We start from the raw sequence: 22,363 nt of genomic DNA on the forward strand, positions 1-22,363 counted from the left end.
ATTAACAAAAGAAAAAAAGAAGCAAATAGTTTTCCAGTATTGTACCTGTGCTGCAGTAGAAGTCATCTGTTATGTTCCTGGTGTAGAGTTGTTTGGGTTTGGTTTTTTTTTTTATAAAGCATTACAGGTAGAATGAAACCTGTCAATGTTACTGGGTATTTGTACAGATTTTGAACTTGGATCTCTAGACTATCATGGTTGTTGTAATTACTTGCTTGCTCAAGGTAATGATTTCTTTAATTGGACAGTGTATATAATGGGGAAAAAACCAAAAAGATATATGAAATCTTTTCCTTACTCCTGAATTTATCACTTTGGTCCTGTAAAAAAAAAAAAAACAAACAAAAAAAACCCAAAAAAACAACCAACATGTTCAGGAAACTACAAAATGCAATGTGTTATTAGCAGCATTCCAATCTGTTGCTCTGGATATCCATCTTCTTGAGCAACAACGCTGGTGAAGGGTCTGGAGCACAAGTCTTATGAGGAGCAGCTGAGGGAACTGGGGTTGTTTAGCCTGGAGAAAAGGAGGCTGAGAGGAGACCTGATCACTCTCTACAACTCCCTGAAAGGAGGTTGTAGCCAGGTGGGGGTTGGTCTCTTCTCCCAAGTAATAAGTGTTAGGATAAGAGGAAATAGCCTCAGGTTGCACCAGGGGAGGTTTAGATTGGATATTAGGAACAATTTCATCACTGAAAAGGTTATCGATCACTGGAACAGGCTGCCTAAGGTAGTGGTGGAGTCACCATCCCTGGAGAGATTTAAAAGACGTGTAGATGTGGCACTTAGGGACATGGTTTAGTGGTGGACTTGGCAATGCTAGGTTAAGGATTGGACTTGATGATCTTAGGGGTCTTTTCCAACCTAAACAATTCTGTCATTCTGTGATTCTGAGTAACTCTAACTAGGCAAAAATTACTGCAAAATGGTAATCTGGAAACATGTATTTATCCAAGTTCACATGGTCATCTAATATGTCAAAATCCACTTCTTCCCATCAGTCAGCATTACTGTAAAATTTTTATCAACTCATCATAGAACTGAGCGTGATACAAAGGAACCAGTTTTTCTTTGGAATTTTAATGGCCAAAAGTTCATTAACCATGTTTTCTTGGTTACTGTTGAGATACTTACTGGAAACATAAAGGATGTTATGACAAAAGTTCATATGTTCTGTACATATCCTGTTGTAAAGTCAAAGCTAAATTTGTAACTGGGGATAGAAAGAGATCTGTTTAATGAAGTAAAATGAGTGATACCTGCAGTCTTCTGCTGTTTTGCTTTATATATTCAGTGGTTTCATTCAGTTTTTCCTTCAAACTTTTCTGCATTCATTGTGTTGTGCATGTGTGTTTGTATATAAACAATTATGTGTATGTGCATATATATATTTATAAAAAGTAGGACATGTTCTTTTTACTAATATCTTTATTTATCTTTTTGCTAATATATTTATTAAGTGAAGACCAACTCAAGCTAAACTGTTGAGGTAAAGGCTGAAATTTGTGGACTTCCTCATCACAGATGAGAGCATAAAGGCACAGATGTATGCAATCCACTCTGGAGCCTTTTCCTGATTCTGGGTTTCAGCAGGGATTGGGACTATCTTGTCAAACTGGTTCTTTAACTTAAATTCCATAGAGCCTTAAATTCCGTCCTGTAGGGCTTGCTTCTCTCCTGCTTGTGTCTCACTGGGCTTTGTCCTATCCTTTGTCTCTTACTGTCCAGCAGCTGCTTTGGGGCTCAGGTTAAAATAATGCAAAGTGCATTACATGAGGCCACATTCGAATTGAGCTTAAATTCAGGTTATGAAATCCTAAAGAGGTACTTTCATTTGATGCTGTCTTTCAAGACTGTCTTTAATAGTTTGATGTATTTGTGGCAATTCACACCTCTTCTTGCCTTGCTCCTTCACGTTCTGTTATAGTGTTGCTCTAACCTCACTTTCTGCAAGATAATCTCAGAATTTTCAGATAATTTTAGGTTTACCAGTTAGTCATACTTTATTCACAATTATTGTACTCTCTAATTGTATATTTTTTGGGGTGGGAGAGGATCTTATCCCCCATACTTACCCTTCCTGTATTGTTATTCAATGCTACTTCTAGAAAATATCCTCCTCTCTCTTTTCTTCTGATTCATCTCCATTTCCTCCTTCTCTTATTCTCCTAAAAAGCCCACTTTTCCTCTCCTCCTTGCTTGTTGTAAAATATACTAACTCTGATCTCTTCACCTTTTATTTTATACACAAGTTAATGAAGGATGGTTTAAAATTCAAAACGGTGTTACTAGACTGGGCAAATGGAGAACTAATTTCATCAGAGTGGACTAATAAAGTATTTTAGCTTATTTTTTTCTAATGAAACAGAGAAAGTTATATGGTTCCTCAGTAAAATACATGGAAGAAGTAAGGGGGGGGGGGTGGAATTTGAAATTAAACCCAAACATTAGGATAAAAAAAGGTAGAGATCTGCCTATGGACAATTTAGGATGGAAAACAAATATTTTCAGGCTATCTAAACATATGGTTTTCTGGATCCTCTTCTCGGTAGGAGTTGTGACTGTTAATAAATGAAAGAACTAATTTTCTTATAACTTCCCAAATAAGTGCAAATCCCTTTCCTCAGCACCAGAAGAGACTATGTAATTTTGCAGAACTGCTGATGGACATTATTGCAAGACATTGAAAAGTAGTGGGGATATGAAAAGTAGTAGAATTACCTGCTGTATTTTTCTGTTGATTGTGCCTGCACGTATTTGTTGCCTACCTACTTACTATCTTTAAGTTTGGCTTGGCTTTCACCTTTTTTCTTTCTTCTTCTTCAGGGTTTTTTTTGTTTGGTTGGGTTTTTTTACCCCTACTATCTAGAGTTTTTAGTAGAGTGGGAACTTTAGCTATAAATATGTTTTCTATTAAACTATTATATCCTAAGTTGTTGCACACTATCTACTTTTAAAAAGTAATTTATTATTCTCACTAACAGATGGACACAAAATCTGTAATTTTAACTTTCTATGTATAAAATCAGAGAAGTATTATTAATTTTCTTCTTTTACAAAGTAAAAGGCAGTGCTCTAATCTAGTGTTTGGCTACAGTAATCCCTGGATTGTTCTAATATATTATAGTTCAATATTTGTTATTCAACTAAAAAGTCTTTTTCTCCCCTCTATATGTTATTATTTCCTAGGAGCTGGGCCTTGTGATTACAGGAACTCTACCCGTCTTCAATCTAACAAAGGAACAAAATGGAAAAATAGTAAGCTGTTACTTAAAGAAAAAAAAATCAGTTATTTAAATTAAATTTAATGCTAAACTCCTTGAAAAAATATGTATTTCCATAGAGCTTTCTACAGTTTGTCTTGTACATCAGAAACAAAAGGGTCATCTCTAGTTGCCTGATAACCTTCTGGGAACAAGAAAATGCAGATCATCCTTTTTGCAGTTCTGAGTTTCAGGATATGACATTCTCTGCTCTATCTCTGAGACCTGGTGGCAGTGGGAGTGTGTTATGTGCTCATTAGATGGGAAGTCTACGATGATATTATTCAGGCCTTGCCAAGAAAGGAAGCTCAAATATATTTATAACAAGTTTGTGAGACTATGACATTTCAGGGTGAAAAGCAATGATGTAGAGACTTTAAATTAATTGTTTGTAAAGATAATAGAAAATAGCACTGTGTACTTAGATTAAAATCTAAGTATTAAATAAATACAATTCCCCATCCCTATTACAGTCTGATAAGGAATCAATTTATATCCTTTTTGCAAAATCAAAATGCTGCTTTTTTAAAATCAGACCTTAGAGTATGCTTTACAGTGTACATTTGGTGTGATAGTCATGTTCATTCAGGTCAAAATATACAGAAGTTTAGCCAAGATATTCTTTGATTCAGTTTCTTAGATATTAAATAGACTCAGAGTAAATAAATACAAATTTGATCACTACTGTTTCGTTTACTTTCAAAATAGTTCTCTTAGTTTCCCTTTAAAAACAAAACAAAAGATTTCATAATCTTATCTACAAGATAATGCCTGCAATCTGCTGAGTCCAGTTGCAAAGTGAGAGACTACTAATTATCAAAGTACGTCTTTCTGAGAAGTAAAACAGCCATGGTCTACCACAGAAGACCTGGATGGAACAAGAGGAAAACTTTAGTCTGCTCGACTTGGGTATCTACATGAATTTTAGGTTACACCCTGCAAGATGCATCTTCCAATACATTTTCCAAATTTATTTAATATGGAGAAGGGATTCAGGTGATAGTACGTACAGGACTGCCACCCTTTTCTGTAGTAGGAAGATAATTGCAAGTAAAGTAAATGTAGTGCCCAAGTCCCTTATTTCAAGTGCTGATGATTGCTATAGTCACTGGGGTTTTTGGTTTTGTGGTGGTTTGGGGTTTTTTCCATTCATCATTATACCATATCCAAAAGAGGTTAATTGTTTTGGGGTCGCACTTATCAATTGCCCAACCTTAGCATGCAACAGTAGCTCTATATTGGTGCTAGTAATTTAGTGTCTACATCATCAGCAGTATTAATGAATCACTTTTGCTTTCCACTGTTTTGTTCTTACATTTATTGTTTATTGATCCAGGAAAGTATCCATATTCATCTTCATAAACAGTTTTCATGTTCTATACTAAATTCTGAATGTATTGAATGCTATTTTAAATCATATGGATATTATTTAAAATATTTAGAACAGACAAATAAATATGCAACTTTTCAAGTAGTATCTGTCAAACAAGAGATGAAGGCAAAATCAAAATTCACTGACTGTTGCAGTTATTCTGCATTGTAAGTATGCCAAACATATTCTAACATTTTTGAATCTTGCCAGAATCAGCTGATTCTTGGAGTAATGGGGGTTGATGTCTCTTTGGAGGACATAAAAAAACTGACACCCCGATTTACGGTAAGTTGCTTGCATTGGTGGTTTCTCTTTATGTATGATTTATGTACGATTTCTTTGCATGGTGTTTCATAAGTCATACAGCAATGGCTGGATGCGAGTCAAAATACCAGCAGGCTTCTTTTCATATATTCATTTCCATTGTTGTAGATTTTCTGACAGTTTTCTCTCCAGCCATATATGTGCTTCTGTGTGAATTGTCCATCAGGGTGCATCTGTAAAAGCCAACTTGTACATTGGGGGATATATTCCAAGTAATTATTTTTCTGTAGCTTAAGGCACTGCTGTTTAGTTGAGTGTTTGATTCTTATCACAGTGTAGAGTACACAATCATTTCGGCTAATAATGATACTTAGCATTTAGAAAATAGAAAAGTTCTCTAATATACTTATCTGTCTGTACCCTACTCGGTATGATTGATTTATATATTTAGACATCTAGCTGGGGAATTTCTAAGAAAATAACTAGTACTGTGAGAAACAAAGGAACATCACGAATTTGACTGAAGGCAAATGCAAAGTGCTGCGTCTAGAATGGAATAATCCCATGCCACAGTACAGGCTGGGACAGAATGCCTCAAAAGGCAGGAAAGGGCCTGGGGGTCATGGTGGAGGACAAGCTGAACATGTTAGCAGCGTGCCCTTGCAGTAAAGAAGGCCAGTTTTGTAATGAACACCTGCATCAGGAGTACTGTGTCCAAGTTTGGTTTCCTCAGTACAAGAAACACACCGAGACGCTGGACAGAGTCCAGTGCAGCGTCACCAAGTTGGCCAAGGGGCTGGAGTACATGGCATACGAGGAGAAGCTGAGAGGCATGGGTTTGTTCAGACTGAAGAAGAAACCTAATGGGTTACCTAATGGGAGTTATAGAGAAGATGGACCTTGACATTTCTTGAAGGTTTATAGCAAAAGACGAGAGGCAATCGACATAGTTGTGGCAATGGAAATTCCAACTAGAAATATGGAAAAAAAAAATCATTGTGAGGGTGGTTAAACACTGGAGCAGGTTGCCCAGAGAGGTTGCGGAACTGCCATTGGAGGTATTCAAAAGACCCTTTGAAACCTAGTCCATGTGTGAAGTTGGATCTTATTTTGAAGTTAGTTCTGCTTTCAGTGAAGGGTTCTATCAGGTGACCTCCAGTGCTCCTATCAGCCTAAATTATTCTTCAAGTTTATGATTCTAAAAGAGTAAATATTAAGAAATTATCTTCAGTATGTTCATATCTCACATATTTCATGATGCCTAAGGCAATGCGTTTTGCTGAATGTGACCATTGCTTGAAATCCATTAATTAATCTTTCTTTATTACTTTAAACCTTATAATGCTAACCTTCATTTCTTTCTTTCAGCTTTGTCCAAATGGATACTATTTTGCAATTGATCCTAATGGGTATGTGCTACTTCATCCAAATCTTCAGCCAAAGGTATGAAAAACCTTCTGATTCATTTCTCTGAATCTCAGATCTCAGATCTGCTGAAAGTGCTAGAGAGCCAGAAAGCAATAGTAAAGATTTCTCAGTTCTGGGAGTGTCAGGAAAATCCGTGGTGCATGTATGGCTTCATCCAAATCTGCTTTAGTAAGCACAAAGACCAACATTGCCTTGTATGGAATTTGGTTGTTAATAAAATAAAAAATATGTATATTTTGCACACATATTTTTGTATGTGAAATAAGTGTTTTAGTATACCTATGAATGTAAAAAGCAACTCGTGGTAGCTGTGGTATCATTCTGAAGAACTTGTAGTGCGTTACAAGATGCTCTCAAATTAAACTCTGAGGAGTGTTTATTTTGTGGTGCTTTCTCATTTCAGAAATTGGAACTTCCATACTTGCAAAACCACAGAAATTCGGGGCAAACACAATGTATTTTTCTTGTATTTTCATATTTGTTTTTTTGCTTATTTTCTGTTTACCAGAGCTGAAACCTGAGCTGCAGAGTTGGGATGGATCTAGCTGAGCACTCATTCCCAGAATGCTAGATTTTTTTAGTAGTTCAACTTGAGAAAGGTCTTTCATCTTTAAAGATGAAATCTTTGCCTAAATCTGATTAGGATGCACCTTTCCTCAAATTTCAGGAAAATTTAAACTCAGTATTTCAGTTTGGCTTTATATCCATTAACTGCAGTCCTGACCCTGTGGGGACTCCTATATTACATCTCAAATAAGTTGCTTCCCTGGCTTTGATGAAATATTTCAACATGAATGGATGATTTTTTTTTTTTTTTCTCTGAAATCAGAACTTTAATCTTTGTTTCAGGGAAAGGTTTCTCCATGTCAATCTTCTGTTTAGTGGAATATTTGAAAATGTTAGTAATTATATTAGAAACATACTTTCAGCAAATTTTGTCTCCTGAATTCATAGTGCATAAATACAGCATTATATAAAAGACAAAATTTAATTAAGTTAAAAAAAAAAAAATCACTCCAGATTGAGAGAAATGTATGGATTGTTTACAGATAAAAAGTTACAAATAATGAGTCACTATAAGTATTGAACACCAAACAATATATCCATGTGGTTCAGTTGTCAATATTAAAATTTCTCATTGAGATGGTTTGAGCAATATGTGACAAAGATAAATGCAAGCTGTCAATACACAGGCAAATAACGCCCATAAGACTTCTAAGCTTTAGTGGCACCCTGCTCCTAAGTTATTTTTTAACACTTAACACACTTTAGAGAAACTTCTTAAGTAATGGAAGCCTGTGTTTGCTGCCTTTAGGCATGGAAATACTGGGATTTTTTGTAACTTGGATGCATATCCATCACTTTATTCCTCCTAGCCCTGTTCCTGTAGTAGAATGGCAGCAAGCCCTTGACCTCTTGGCTGTGTGACTGTCCTCTCTTGTTTCTTCACCAGAAAGTCCTACCATAGCTACAAGAGGGCTAGCAGACTCCCTTTTCAGTACTTCACTGTCTTTAACTGTCAAAGGCAGAGAAAGAAATGAAGAATTTGCCTACATATTTTAGTGATTCATTTAATTCTCAAGCTGGGGAAGTCAGCATTGTGAATATGTGAATTAATTTCCTGGTGAAGTAATGAATATGTCTGAAATCTTTTGCCAAGTTTGCAACAAAAGAAGAAAGAAAAAAAATGCTTCTGAAGAAGATAACTATTGATGAAATATCCCTTTTGATGTATTTTGAAAGGACCTTTCTTAAAACAAAAAGAAAAAAAAGGAAAAGAAGGGGTTTATATAGTCTTCAGATGGGCTTCAGTTTCTTAACATATGCATTAGGTTTTCATGTGTTAAAAAATGAAAGTTTTGATTTGATGATTTTGCTTGGTGAATTATTCTGAGACAAATACATGCATCATTACTGGCTAAGTCTTTTCTTCATTAGAGATTATTAGAAACTCTAATATAGTGACTGGTCTATTTACCTTTTCCTTATACGCAAATTAAAATATATTTGTGTTACCAGAAGGAATATAAAATGAAGCAAGGTAGTATTCTCATTTTAAGCAGAATCTTGTGAGGAACTGATGGATTTGGATTCTGTTCTGTACTATGATACTGCAGTGTAAACTCGTAGCACTGAAGAAAAATGAACCTTTGTTAGAGAGCAAAAAACTCAGCTCATCCCAACTAAATCTAGGCAGACTGAGATGGATTATTAGGAAACCAGTTGCTATGGTTTCTCTGTATAGTTTTCTACTTAAAAGGATATGGAAGTCCAGAGATGCTTTCACATATGGCTCAAATGTTTGATTTAGAGTATGTTTGGAAAAGGATATTTTATAAGTGATATGTTTTATGTTGTAGAATAATGTCTAAATGTAACATTAAGCATATGCATTATTATTATTGTTATTGTTGTTATTAACAGTTACACAGACTAGACTTTTTCACTCCCAGTTTGTTTGGGGTGGTGCATGCTATTCAGACTGATACAAGAACTACGTTTTAAAACTAAGGTACACTACAAAGACAGATGTATTTAGAACTCATGGACTTTCTTTAACATGTCATATTAATTTTAGTTGAACCTCATGGTAGCTGTTAACTTATTAACAAACAACATCTTAACCCTCTTTGCCAGCAATATTTCAATAGATGTAAACTAAAACATAATTACGTCTTTACCTTTGAAGAGGTGAGGGTGTATGAAATTTCCAATGGTCCCTTCTTCTGAATGTCTTCTGCTTTCCTTCTGAAAATCTGTTACCTCAAATCAAAACTGGTTCAACACAATTAAATTTTAAAAAATTGTCTTGCAGTATGATCTCACAAAAAAAGACCCTAGAAATTCAGAACTTGTAAAGTCATTTGCACAGCTGAGAAAATTTAACAAAAGGCAGGTGTAAAAGTGGAATAAAATCATTAAGAACTTTCCCATCATGTTCTTATTTGCCCATGAAATCTACATCAAAATATAGCACAGGAAACCCCTTTTTTTTAACTTTGAGATTAATACAGTTTTAAACTGCTTAAAATATCATTTTTCAAATTTGCGTAACTAGTTATATTACATTTTTAAACAAATGCTTAATTTTATGTATTTCTGCCAATTTTCTTTGTGCATCTGTGTGTACATGCGTGTATTTTTCCCATTGTCCTGGGAGAGAACAGGTGGATACCCCACCAAATAAACTTAATCACTGAAGTGAGTGAATTAAGCATGCGTTAACAAGATTAGTCTTAATTACCTAAGATTTGAAAACAGTAAATAATTCAATTTCTGAATCTGTTCTAAAGATTAGCATCCTTTTCTTCATTTTCATTATGGTTTTGATCAAAATCCGTTTCACTGTAGTTCTAAAATTCCAGATGCCTTCAGTAGGATCCAGTATTTTGTCTTACGGTTTATAGTTTTGAAAGAAATGTAAGAGGAGATGGTTTTAAAACAAAAAGTGAAACTCTTCTCATTCTGTATTTTAATTCTGGCAGAGTATGTGGGAGGCAGAGCTCTCGGTTAACTTAATTCACATCATTGGACATATGTCTGGTTTTTGTTTCCCTAGACAAAACCTGTGTGCAGTTCTGACAGAGAGCTCAGAACTCTTGATCGGAATGAGGGCTAGTCTCTGCTTCCAGTAAACACGCACTGGAGGGTATAGATATTGAGGGAACGCTTCCATTCTATAACCAGGCTGTTTACTAATAGTGTAAAAATATAAATTACTGCTTTTTTGTTACTTCAGCAAATTGGTGTGGGCATACCAAAGGTTAAATTGAGAAAAAGGAGACCCAATGTACAGGTAACTTTGGATGGAGGTGATTAGTGCATTAGAATGCATAGACCTGGAAATACGATTAGAAAGCTTCTGCCCTGCTTACTAGGAAAAATCTAACTAGAGAACTGTTTACTTTGACAAACAGCTTCTAAAGCATGAAGCTTGCATCCTTCCTTGTTTAAATAATAGAAAACATGTTATTGGCTGTAGTGAAGGGCGTTCCATTAAATCATGGTGCTTTACTAATAGGTGCTAATTAGAGCCGTGCTGAAAAATTATTCTTCAGATTTTGAAATTAATTTGAAGACTGGAAAAAAAAAGAGACTACTTGTGCTGGCTCTGTTTGCATAAACCCAAAGTCAGGAGATCATTCTTACTACTTTATTGCCAAGTTTTATTGTACAGTGTATGCTGTATAACATTACAGAATTCAAATGAACCATTCAGTTTTTTTTCTGGGGAAGTCAGAGTAGGGCATATGTCTTATCTGCTATTTACATCAGGTTTCTTAGTTTAGCAAACACAACTCCAGAGGATTAACTGCCATTAAGCAAACAGGGAAAAGGAAATTAGTAACATTTCTGTAATGCAATCCCTGAGCAGAAAACATTTAATGAAAACTTAAAAATCATTAAACGAGTAGATTAACTGTGTCACTGGTGAAATAACAAAATTAGGTACAGTATACCGTGTTAATTTCTTACACATATGGGAATATATAATGCAAAACCAGTGGCTTGCATAACACCACCAGTGAAATATGGTGTAAAATCCTGATCTAATTCAAGTCAGTGATTTCAGCAAGCCTCGAGTGGCTGTGTTTGCACCACATCTAGACCACCACCTCTGGGCTACATTTTTTGTTTGTGCACTGGAGAAAGCAGCACTGGAACATAAAAAAAATCTCAATTTTCTGAGCACCCCTGGCTCCCCAGCGTGCTGTGATATGATTTGGATGTTGCTGGGTAGCCGGGCTGTGCTGGCTGCCCAGGATGGTGCATCCACTCCAGATGTTCCTGGGTCTCCCTCTGGGGCCCAGGATTTTGCTGCCTTCTTAGCATCAGTTATTTTAAAAGCCTAACAGTCTGTGTCTTCATCAGTACTGCAGGTATGAGTAGGTACTAGGCTCCTGCAACTCACACCAAAGACGACTTCCATAGAATTTGTGAGAATACTGACCTCCCAAAACACACGACACTGACATTTTAACGAACGGGGTTTTTTTAAGTTGCTGCACCAGTTCTTTCTTTCTTTGTTTCCTTCTTGATTTGTTATTGAAGTAATAGATCTTTGCCTTTGTTTATTATGCTGAAAATGGATTGCACTCCCTTTATTTGCATGCTTCATTGCTAGTGATTTACTTCTGTTTTGTTTTATTAAGTTGTGCTGGTGAATGTGGTGGTGTTGCGCTTAATCTAGTCATGTTGCGTGCATGACTGGATAAAGAGAAGAGCAAACTGAAAAGCAGGTTTGTTTCTTCGTGGCTTGGAATAAACCCCGCTAAATGGCAACCTTGGAAGAAAAAATTATGGAGCCCAAATACTGGTAAAAACACATTCATGGGGGAAAAAGATACAGCAGGGAAAACAGTCTTCCATTTAAAATATGGGGCTAGGAATTTTCTATTCTAATTTCTAATGGATTTCTTTGTGCCTCAGGCACATCACGCAATGTAAATACATGCTTAGTTTCTTCATCTATTAAAAGTCATTACTGAGTACCTTATAAAGAATGTGTGGGGATATAACGCAAAGTCTTAAAAAGAACAAGAAGAAACAGTTAATGTATACTTGAATTTTGATGAACTGTTGAATATTTTGTCTTTGGGACTCCTTAACTATGGCTAGCCCAGGTTATCATTTGAAATAAATATTGACCTTCATTTGATAAGATGGCTTTTGTTTTTCTTTTTTTTACCATTTCTTTTTTTTCTGTTCCTTTGTGTGTTGGAATGGAATGTGAACTTCACAAATGCCTCCTCTGCCATGCCAATGCCTTCATGCATGCTGTTTGGGTTTGACCATGCTATTCATTATCCGTTGCATGTAAGAAAACATATTTATTTATTTATTTATTTTTACATTTTAGCCTTTCATGATTTATTTTGAAGGTGTGGATTTGTTGGGGGGGAAAAAAAGCAACTTCATAAAAATAATCAAACTGTTTTGAATTATTAGAGCACATATGTTAATGCTATTATATTAAAGTTACTAGTTTTATCTATCCTATATAAATAGGAACATAAAAATTTCTTTGAAGTTATCCATAGACATTTAAAAGAAATATCCAGTATCTTGGCTGAAATCTTTCCAGTGCGTATTCTTTTTCTGATAATATGTTTATTGACTTTCCTCTTAGCAGACAGGAAGTCTTACTTGCTAAGAAAAGGAATGATTCCATATACCTAGAAACATGTACATTTGTTCCTCAAGAATATGAAGGAATAATCTTTTGTCTTCTAACATTATTCTATATTACAGTCTTGAAAATAAGTACTACTGTTAATCTCTTCATGCTCCAGTCTATTATAGAATAGAACCATAGAATCATTAACGTTGGGGAAGACCTCTAAGATCATCAAGTCCAACCATCAACCCAACATCACCATACCTACTAAACCATGTCCTGAGGTGCCGCGTCTACATGTTTTTTTAACACCTCCAAGGATGGTGACTCCACCACCTCTCTGGGCAGCCTGTTCCAATGCTTGACCACTGTTTCAATGAAGAATTTTTTCCTAATATCCAATCTAAATCTCCCTTGACTCAACCTGAGGCCATTTCCCCTCATCCTAATGATTCCTATTATATGAAGACATCTTTTACCAGCTATTCAGGGTGTTACTTTCTTCCAGTATGAACTGGAAATGCATACATAAATAGTGATGAAACATGCTTGCATTCTTTGATAGAATAGTCACATGTACATTTGTCATGTACCTTTGCCAGAGAATGTTAGGATAGAAAGAATATAATCATCATTTTGAAAGAAAGGACTTAGTCTACTTTATTCTACTCTGTAAGTAATTTAATATAGCTGAATCACTGAAATCCTCTAAAAATGCCATATCAGAACTTACATTAGTCTTGAAATAATAGTATCAGCTAATGACAATTTTTGTGTTGCTAATCATATGAGAAACAGTGCTCAGTTACTGATAAAACTAGACCTTGACTTCCTTTCCTGTGACACAAACCAAATTATTAAATAAATTACTAAAATATTTAAATGGTTAAATAATACATCCCCATACTCTTTTTTTCTAAAGATCCTTCATTGGGGGGTTCATTAAATTACTACTCAATAAGGATTGACGATTTTCATACCACACATAATATAAAGTCAATGGGGGTTAGCCAAAATTCCTCAAAAAAAAAAAAAAAAAAGTTGGATTCCAAACAACTCATATGGAAGATGACTGTCCAAGTAAATGCAGACTGCAACTGAGAAGGGAGTAGAGGCTGGAGGGTGGTCTGAGCTCATTCAGCAGAGCTACAGTGGTCTTCCCACACTGCTGTGGGACCAGGGTTACTACAGATGCATACTACCAAAATGCTCTGTGCGCCATAGTCAACAGTCAATCATGTACATTCCTTAAGTCTTGAAGCTGCTGCTTCAAGTTTCCATCTCTTAAGTTGAGATAACAGTACCGATATCAAGGGAAATGCATTCAAAACTGCAAGGTGCTCAGAGAAGTCCTGTAAAGCTGACAATAAAAGTGATTTTTGTGTTCTTTTCATAAGGAAATTCTTTATTATAATTGCTGCCTCTTTGAATCTTGAGCCACAGTCCATTCCCACTTCATAGTAGCAGGTCTATAGTTTTTCTTTTGGCTAAATTGCAAAAGACTACAATTAATGCATCTTACCAGTCAGCTGGAAAACCCTCCCAAATTTCCCTCTCCCTTCTCAGAGGCAGGACACCTAATCAGAGATTCATATCCAATGCTTCCTCTGATGCGTCTTCACCCACCCTTACAGTCTGTGACACACCAGCAGTAGGGAAGCACATTCCCAGCGTGATCCCCGTACGTGACACACTGCAGACAGACACTACCTGTTAGTGTTAATTTGATTTTCATGTGTCCAATTGACAACTCTATCCAATGAAATAAAATAAATGAGAAAGGGCCACTAGTAATTCATCGTGTTATAAGAGATTAAAACAGATGGGTAAGTAAGAGCAGTTAAGTAGCTTACTTAGAAATGAAGGGATTAGAATAATTTGTAATGTTCCAATACTCTTTATTATTTGATCATTCATTATCTTCTGCTTCAGAATCCTAAATCCCAGGAGCCTGTTACGCTGGATTTTCTAGATGCTGAATTGGAAAATGATATTAAAGTTGAGGTGAGATTACCTGGTTTCTTAGTACCTGTTGCTGCTTGTATTTCACTGTGTAATAACTGAAAAGTAATAAATGTTCTAGATTTTGAATGGGAATCTGTTTCACTATAAATTTCAATTTTAATTTTTTCAATTTAAATTATGAAAACCAATTTTCAATGATGACTTTATAGACAGATGAAGTTATAATGAAACAAATTGAGAACCGGTATTATTCGTAGGAAAGGGCAATGCATTATATTCCTCTCATTTTGAAAGACACTATGATTGCTATTTAAATAATTCTTCTTCATTAAGTGGCAATTCCTGGGGAAGGGGATTGTAAATTTTTCTAAACAGAATACTTTTTAATATTATATCAATAAATTACCTGAAAAATTTTAAAACTATTTCCCTATCTCTTACTAATGGAAGCTTATTGCTGTGGTGAGAGGGAGAACTGAGAAATAAAGTTAAGTGTTGACAACAAATTAATTCCTTTGTATACTTACTAATTTTATAATATATTCTGAAATCAGAATTTTTAAAAATAGTCTGTTAATTTTGTGAAATATTTTTTAAATATTTTATATTTTTTAACATATTTTTCACTTTGAAATTGTTCTTCCATAATGACACCATTGGTATCTGTTAAATTCCACCTTAAGTTTCTTTGCAAGTCCCACTTCAGTGAGGAATTACTCTCAGACTGGTATAAAAGAATGTTTTGGTGAATCACTGCTACTACCAGAATCACACAAATGTGCTGGGAAGCATGAGAAATGCTAGACAAAACTCCTTCTCATCCACACAGAATTCACACTCTCTCTAGTGCCCATCATCAAGGGGTTTTATGAGATGATCTTGCTATGCAGATTACCAGAATTGTTGCTTCATAAATCTACTGGTTCAGCATATATTTGGATAAAGCAACTTCTGATTAGAAAAATCTGAAAACTGTAAACCTAACTTTTTTTTCCTAAGAGCTATGACTTTCTTATGCATTAACATTTTCTGTGGTTTATGAAATATTATATTAAATATAATATATATGTTATATGAAATATTATATATCTATATGATACATACGACACCTAGTTTGTTTGTTTTTTTTTCTTCCTTGCCAATAGATTCGGAAAAAAATGATAGATGGAGAAAGTGGAGAAAAAACATTTGAAACACTGGTCAAGTCCCAAGATGAGGTGAGATAGGAACACAGGCAACTATATTTACAGGAACAAACAAAACCAAAAAAATAGTGTGAAAAGATCTTAATTTTGTAATGTCAGGTTGTATCATTTTTCCCTCTCAGTTTGCTAGTTTCACTGGCTTATAGTAAAAGAAATTATGTACTTATGAAAAGAAGAATTGTTTTGTTTCTTGGTTTCTTTAGCGCGTCATTAATCAGGCAGTTGTTGATGAGGTCTTACACTCTGTTCACCAGGAAATGGACCCAGCCTACTTCTGTGCATGAATCCCAAAACAAAGGACTTAATTTGCTTGCGGAGATGTGTGAGGATGGATTTGGTAGTTTATGTTGTGGGAAGAATGGGAAGAAACTAGTTAGAAAAAAATATAATATTTCTATTTCATTTAAATGAAGACTATTTGGGAATAGCAAATTCATCTCACAGTTATATTACGTACTTGTGCTTTCTGAAGAGCTTGTTGAATTCTTTATTTTCTTGCCCAAAATGCTAATTCCTGATAAAGATCGCTACCGTTTCCTAGCAATAAGAAATACTCAAATTTGATATGGATCCTTACATGTATGCTCTACTTCTTGGGGACCTTAATGAGAAGAAATCATGACTGGAGCAGTTCTGGCCAGAGTACGCCCCACAGTTACAGTTCTACAACAGCTTTTTGAAACTGTTTTACTCTGAATGTAAACCAGCTTGAAGATAGCTAATTTAATAATTTAGCAGAAAAATGTGAAGCAAATATAAGATCAAGCAGACAGTACACAACCCTTATATAAACATACCATAGCAATAGTCAGCAAAATTGCATGATTAATTTTTCATGTGTAGTACTATCTGCCCTCTCCTGTTGATATCCTGTAGCTTTGATATCTCCAGTGACTCTGTTGTTTGTGATTAAATGGCAGAATGTTCCAGTGAAAAGTTCTTTCTTCTCACAAGGCAAATGCTACACAATCGAATCAAGTTAAATTGATAGAAAATCAGGCCTCAGAGTTTGGGGAGGGAGTATTCTTTTAAAAATGGCACATCCCTTACTTATATTCCATTCATTGTCTAATAAATGGTAGCAACTTTTAAACTTTGCTTTAAATTTTGGCCAGATTACACCAAGTGATGCCCAGTATTGAGCAGTTACTATTACCAGTCCTCTGATTCCATTCTGCATTGATGGAAGATTCTTATATACTTATTCTCATCGTGATACAGGAAAAAAATATTTCACGGTCCTGGTCCATTTTTGCATCAAACATGGTAGAAACTTACTTGTCTTTGTGGGTGAAAATCAATGGCAATGCACATGTTGTCTTTGCTAGATGAGGCTGAAAATGGAGCTGAATTTTCTGAAACATGCATCGATCGTTCATCCATGCTGTGATTTCACAATGTGAAGTTCATAGTCACTTGGTTCCACAACAGACCTTTGGGAACATACTTAGAATCATAGAATAGTTTGGGTTGGAAGGGACCTTTAAAGGTCATCTAGTCCAATCCCCCTGCAATGCAGTTGTAAAAAATGTCTTCCTTATATCTAGTCTGAATTTAGTTTAAAACCATTACCTCTTGTCCCATCTCAACAGGCCCTACTAAAAAGTTTGTTCCCATCTTTCTTAAAAGCCTCCTTTAGGTACTTGAAGGCTGCTATAAGGTCTCCCTGGTGCTTTCTCTTCTCCAGGCTGAACAATCCCAACTCTTTCATAGGACAGGTGTTCCATTCCTCTGATCATTTTTGTGGCCGTTATCTGGACCAACTCAAACAAGTCCATGTCTTTTCTGTACTGAGGACTCCAGAGGTGGACATCTCATGACCATTTCTCAGCCTCTTAGTATCTGCACTCAATTTGACAAAGCATGCTGCTTCTGATAGTGTAATTTAAAAGGAGCGCAAATAAAGACAGGAAGCCATGCTCAAGATCTTCACAACTGTCCAAATCCATCAGAGGCATTTTTTATTCCTGAGCTATGGATGTCATTGAGGAGATCAGTGACTTTACTTGCATGTATGTCCACCTGGGAGGAGATAGATTAAAATCTGTATATTCATTCAATTCCCTGCTAAACAAGATTGTGACTTTGTTGCAGAAAGGTTGTCATGGTATTTTATTGTATTGCAGAGTCTAGGGAATCTGACTCGGTGTTGAGTGCTGTCTTCCTTTTGATACTCCATTCAGAAAGGGCAGAACCTCATGGACTGTCTTCTTGAGTACAGAACCTCAGCTTCAGTGGGGGCAGATAAATGTAACTGTAGATGATCTTAGCTGAAAGATGATAATAATGATGATGTGGTAATCATGTAGGCAGCGAAGTCATACTTTCCTGCTTTTGTCTCTATGAGGGAGGACAACTCAAGCCTAATACACTTAGATTTTCCAGGTACAAAGCATGCCCATAAGTTACGGTCCTTGAACCTATGGAGTCTCATGATCTCATTAAACATGCCTATGTTCCTTCTCATTTGACTTCCTGCTGCCTCTCACTTCTTCCCATGTTTTTGTAAAGCAGATACCTGTACCAGCAGTCCCCTTGCCTTCTGCCAGGACTCTCTTCTGCACTTTCTCACAGTAAAGCCCCCACCCTGCCCCTCCTGACTAAGGCTTTACAATGCTTCTTTACAATCTACAGGGAAATCCTGCTGTGTGAAAAAAATGTGCCTTTTCCTGGATGGTTCCACTATTGGAGAATGGTGAATGAATAGGGCCTTCCTGGGGCGGGGGGGGTAAGTCCCATCTGATGTGAGTTCTGCTACCTCACCTACGTCAGGAGCCCATCCTGTCTAGGAAGCCACCAGCCTGTCTCCTTGTTCTGAAGGGAGACTGGGTCATTCCTGACCCACTGTTGGAGAGTCCAAAGTCCTGCTGGCATCTGCGTTGGGGATAAGCTGCTCCTGAAGGGAGGGACTCCCCAGGACATTTTCAGACTTGTGTTGTTTTGTTTAAGGAGTGCCTTTCCAAACCCATGGGTGAAAAGGGCTCTGTGTAGGTAGTTAGAAAAGGAAGGATTAGAAGGTCACAAAAATACACCACGACCACTGAGGTTTTACAAGCAATTTTATTCATGGCAAAGTTGCTGAAGAGATCTTGGGCTGTGGATGCATTTCTCAGGTTGTGTGGTAAAAGGGATCTGAAACAGTTTGTTCTGCAACTGTTTGCCCAAAGAGGGAGGGAGGAGAAGCATTTACACCTGCAAATGCTGGAGTCTGCTACAACATCGAGGCAGATGTGACATCCCTCAGTGTATGAGAATGTGTCAGTTATGCATGGCCCAGACCGCAATCTGTATTTGAATAGAATATCCCAAGCCTTTTGATCCCAGATGCTTCAAGTGACCAGTGGAATTAATTTCCTTCACCTTCCCTTGCATCATGGCCCAAGATTTCTTCCTCTTCCAGAGATGGCTGGCCATGGTGACTGCTTCAAGCCATTGCATCCTCCCAGCTTCAGGCTGCTAGAGCCAGAATAAAGCTGCTTCAGACCACAGGCCATGCATGAGCCATGCATCACTTGGGACTTGACAGCTTCCTATATTTTCTTATAAAAAGGGCTGATGTGGTCAGTTGCTCTGTACTGACAGTTGCAGTCTGAGGCTTAAAATTGACGTCCCTTTTCTTTTGCTTTCTGGTTTAAGTTTGCATTGCTTTCCTCTTGTATTGCAGCTGGCCCCAGCAGTGTCTTGGGAGATGACCTCATACTACAGCATAGAGATTGGACTCTGGCAAGCGTGGGTGGGGTGTACTGGAGTCTTCCAAGCCTCAGGGACTTTCCAACTAACAGAAGATGCCATAGGAACAAAAACATTGCCACATTCAGGCAGCTGGGGCGGGCAGTAGTGAAAACTGAAGGGTCGCAAAAACTGCAATAACGTGTGTAGGTTCTTCGGCAATGACCAGCTGGGGATGAGATGGTCTCAGACCACTCGGTAACAAAGTAGGCAAAGGTAAATGGGAGCAGACGTATGAGGACTTGTGATCCCCTGGATTATCTTTGAAGGGAGATTTCAGCCAGTTTGCTTTCAAGCATGTTCACAGGGCTGGTGACAACAGGATTTAAGTAGATCCCAGTTCTTCTCTTCCCTCTCACCTTGGGCACTGCTTTTCTCTTGCCAACGTACATGGCGTGCAACTCATGGCCCTGTGCCTGATTTGGAGGGGCTGCCAGTGCTAGGTTCAAGTGTCTGCTTATTCTTGAGCTGAAGTAATAGTGTAGGCACATTATTAAATATAAATAAGCTTGGATAGGAATCTCTTTAGCCATGTGTTTAACATAATTATAAAATATATCAGGGTGTTAGAGACCGATACATGCATCTTTCTTTCTTTTTTCTTTTTTTTTCTTTTCTTGTTTTTTTCTTTCCAAAATTACTATTAAATTATTTACACTGTCATGCTGTGCTGAAAAGCATCAGCCAGATAATGAGAAGGTTTCAAATCATAAATATCAAAAAAGACACCTCTTTTTCATAACCATGGTCATTTTCACACTTTGGTTTTACTGCAGGGAAAGAAAGAACGTAGACTTATACCTGTGGTACCTTTCGCCAGTGTTTGTAATATCGCAGTACAACAGCTGCACAGACTTCATTGCTGGCATATTTACAAATGTCTGATTGTAAAATAATAATATGTTGCAGCTGGCATGAACTTGTAGTTTTCAAAGTAGAAAATTGAGTAAAACGATGTTGGCCTGATGCATTAACGTTTAAATCTATGGGGAACTATGAGACTGTGTCTATCACGTCATTTTTCATACCAAAAGAAAAGTAATGATAAAGCTTATCCTAATGTATTGACTTATTTAAAAATAAACATTTCCTTCCATGTTATTTTTTTCACAAATTCAAAAGCCTCCTAATGAGATTAGAAACACGTATAAGTTTAGCATGAGGTGCCTGTGCAATCAGGACTATCTGGCTGTGCCTGCAGCTATGACTTAAATTGAAATGCATTTAGCCAGTGGTACTGTGACTGGGAGGTACAGGGGGGTTTGTTGTTAAAGACTTACCTGCAAAGTCTTTTTATAATTAAGATTTTTTTGTTTTCATAGTTTAACTGCAAAATGGTCCATAAAGGAGATAACCTCTTTTACAAAATTTAAATCACATAGAAAAAATCTGGCATAGGCCTGGCTAATAAATTTAAAAGGGAAAATGATAGGTCGTGCTTGTCTGGGTTTAGTTAAATTTGCATTTCGTTAATGTTCAATAAAAAGGATGTAGGTGATTCTTTTGCATAATATGTTTGGAAAATGTTTAAGAAAAGGAATTGCAACTCGACTTGTGCTTTTAGCAAAATTATAAACAGAATTCCAAGAGATTTGTACTTGATTTTACACTGTATTTTTCAAGAAAAGGACATGTTTATTGAAGCTTCAGAGTTAATAATTTATTTTTTCTCCAATATCTTTTTGTAGAGATATATTGATAAAGGAAACAGAACATATACATGGACTGCTGTGAATGGCACCGATTACAGGTAACTCATTTCTGTTCTCTGTCTTCTTTAGTGTAGTTAAATGTGCTTTTTGTTTGTTTTGGTTAATATTTTAGCATTACATTTTCTATACTAGCTAAGCCAGGGCCAGGTAGTCTTGTGTCCAGGCCTGTAGGATTTGCTGGGTTCCTTTACAGCTCAGAATTGTTGCTCTAAGGACCAGAACCTCAGTCTTTCATCCAACTGTTGAGATTTATGACTAGGTTATTTCAGTATGCAGGAAAAAAAAGGTTTTATGATTGATGTTAAGAATCTTACTTTTCCTCCTACTTTCCATATCACACCATACTTTGATTCTTAATTGCACACTTTCTCTTATATTCCTCCTCTTATTTCATCTTTTCTTTGCATTGTCTCCATGTTGTTCTTTTAATATGCTTATTAAAAAGGAAGATGCTATATTTTGTCTAAATAAAAAATGTGAGATGTTTTGTGCAAATCTTTTTGAGTCACAGTCATTGCTTATATCATGATTTTGCTAAACTTCATGTCAGAGCTTAGGGCAGGAACTATGCTACTGATTATCTCCAAAATCTGTAACTATTTGTAACAAGTTTTAACTAATTAGCACTGATACTGCTTTGAATATGAAAATCATATGGTGAATGGCAGCAGGACAAATGAAGTAATAGTTAAAAGCACATCCCCCTTGAATGCAATGTTGCAATGTACATTATTTCAAACTCTTTTAAGCACACAGCTCTGTAACATTAGAAGGAATGTAGAAACTTGATGTAATTCAAAACAAGTTCAGGTTTACCAAGTTCCAGAAAGATTAAACTACTCCAATTCAAAACTAGATGGTACAAATATTAAGTCAAATTTTTACCAAAACAATATTTTTATTGTGATGAATTAGCATAGTCCTCAGCCAAGCTGGTTCCCATGTTCTGTTCTGTTCTGCACAGGTATACAGCCAAGGAGAACGCAAACATTAATTTGTTTACAAAACCAAACAAATCAGTTTTAACAAGAGAATGTAAATGTAGGATGTATTCAGCATCCCATTTTTCTGTTGAACCGCCTCTATCTTTATACTCTGTAAGAAAAGAAAATTTTTTATCAGACTATGCCATCTAGCAATCAGTAAAGAAATACATTCAATTTATATGACTTCTTAATTCTTGCTCAGCTCCCTGGCATGAGATACAGCAATAAATCCATGGAGTCACATCGCAGAAAACCTATTAAACATAAAATTATAGATTTTAATTAGCAATTTCTGCTAGCAGTAACCGTTAATGACAGGTA

General features: G+C 36.2%; 1 protein-coding gene across 8 annotated transcripts in view; it reads left to right on the top strand.

Annotated features, from left to right (window-relative positions):
• Positions 1 to 22,363, top strand: part of CACNA2D1 (calcium voltage-gated channel auxiliary subunit alpha2delta 1) — a 419,572-nt gene that overhangs the window by 362,832 nt on the left and 34,377 nt on the right. For 2 of the 8 annotated variants that reach the window (XM_075771894.1, XM_075772434.1), the window contains exons 16-22: positions 3,190 to 3,258; positions 4,846 to 4,920; positions 6,268 to 6,342; positions 10,067 to 10,123; positions 14,378 to 14,449; positions 15,556 to 15,627; positions 21,033 to 21,094. In XM_075771894.1, the coding sequence (XP_075628009.1) occupies positions 3,190 to 3,258; positions 4,846 to 4,920; positions 6,268 to 6,342; positions 10,067 to 10,123; positions 14,378 to 14,449; positions 15,556 to 15,627; positions 21,033 to 21,094 (482 nt within the window). Of the gene's footprint in view, positions 1 to 3,189; positions 3,259 to 4,845; positions 4,921 to 6,267; positions 6,343 to 8,751; positions 8,840 to 10,066; positions 10,124 to 12,047; positions 12,145 to 14,377; positions 14,450 to 15,555; positions 15,628 to 21,032; positions 21,095 to 22,363 lie in introns of all 8 variants that reach the window. The other 6 variants (XM_075772138.1, XM_075772223.1, XM_075772049.1 and 3 more) reach the window with 4 other exon arrangements.

The sequence above is a fragment of the Balearica regulorum genome, chromosome 1, assembly GCF_011004875.1.
Source record: "Balearica regulorum gibbericeps isolate bBalReg1 chromosome 1, bBalReg1.pri, whole genome shotgun sequence".
In the NCBI taxonomy this organism is placed as follows: Eukaryota; Metazoa; Chordata; class Aves; order Gruiformes; family Gruidae; genus Balearica; species Balearica regulorum.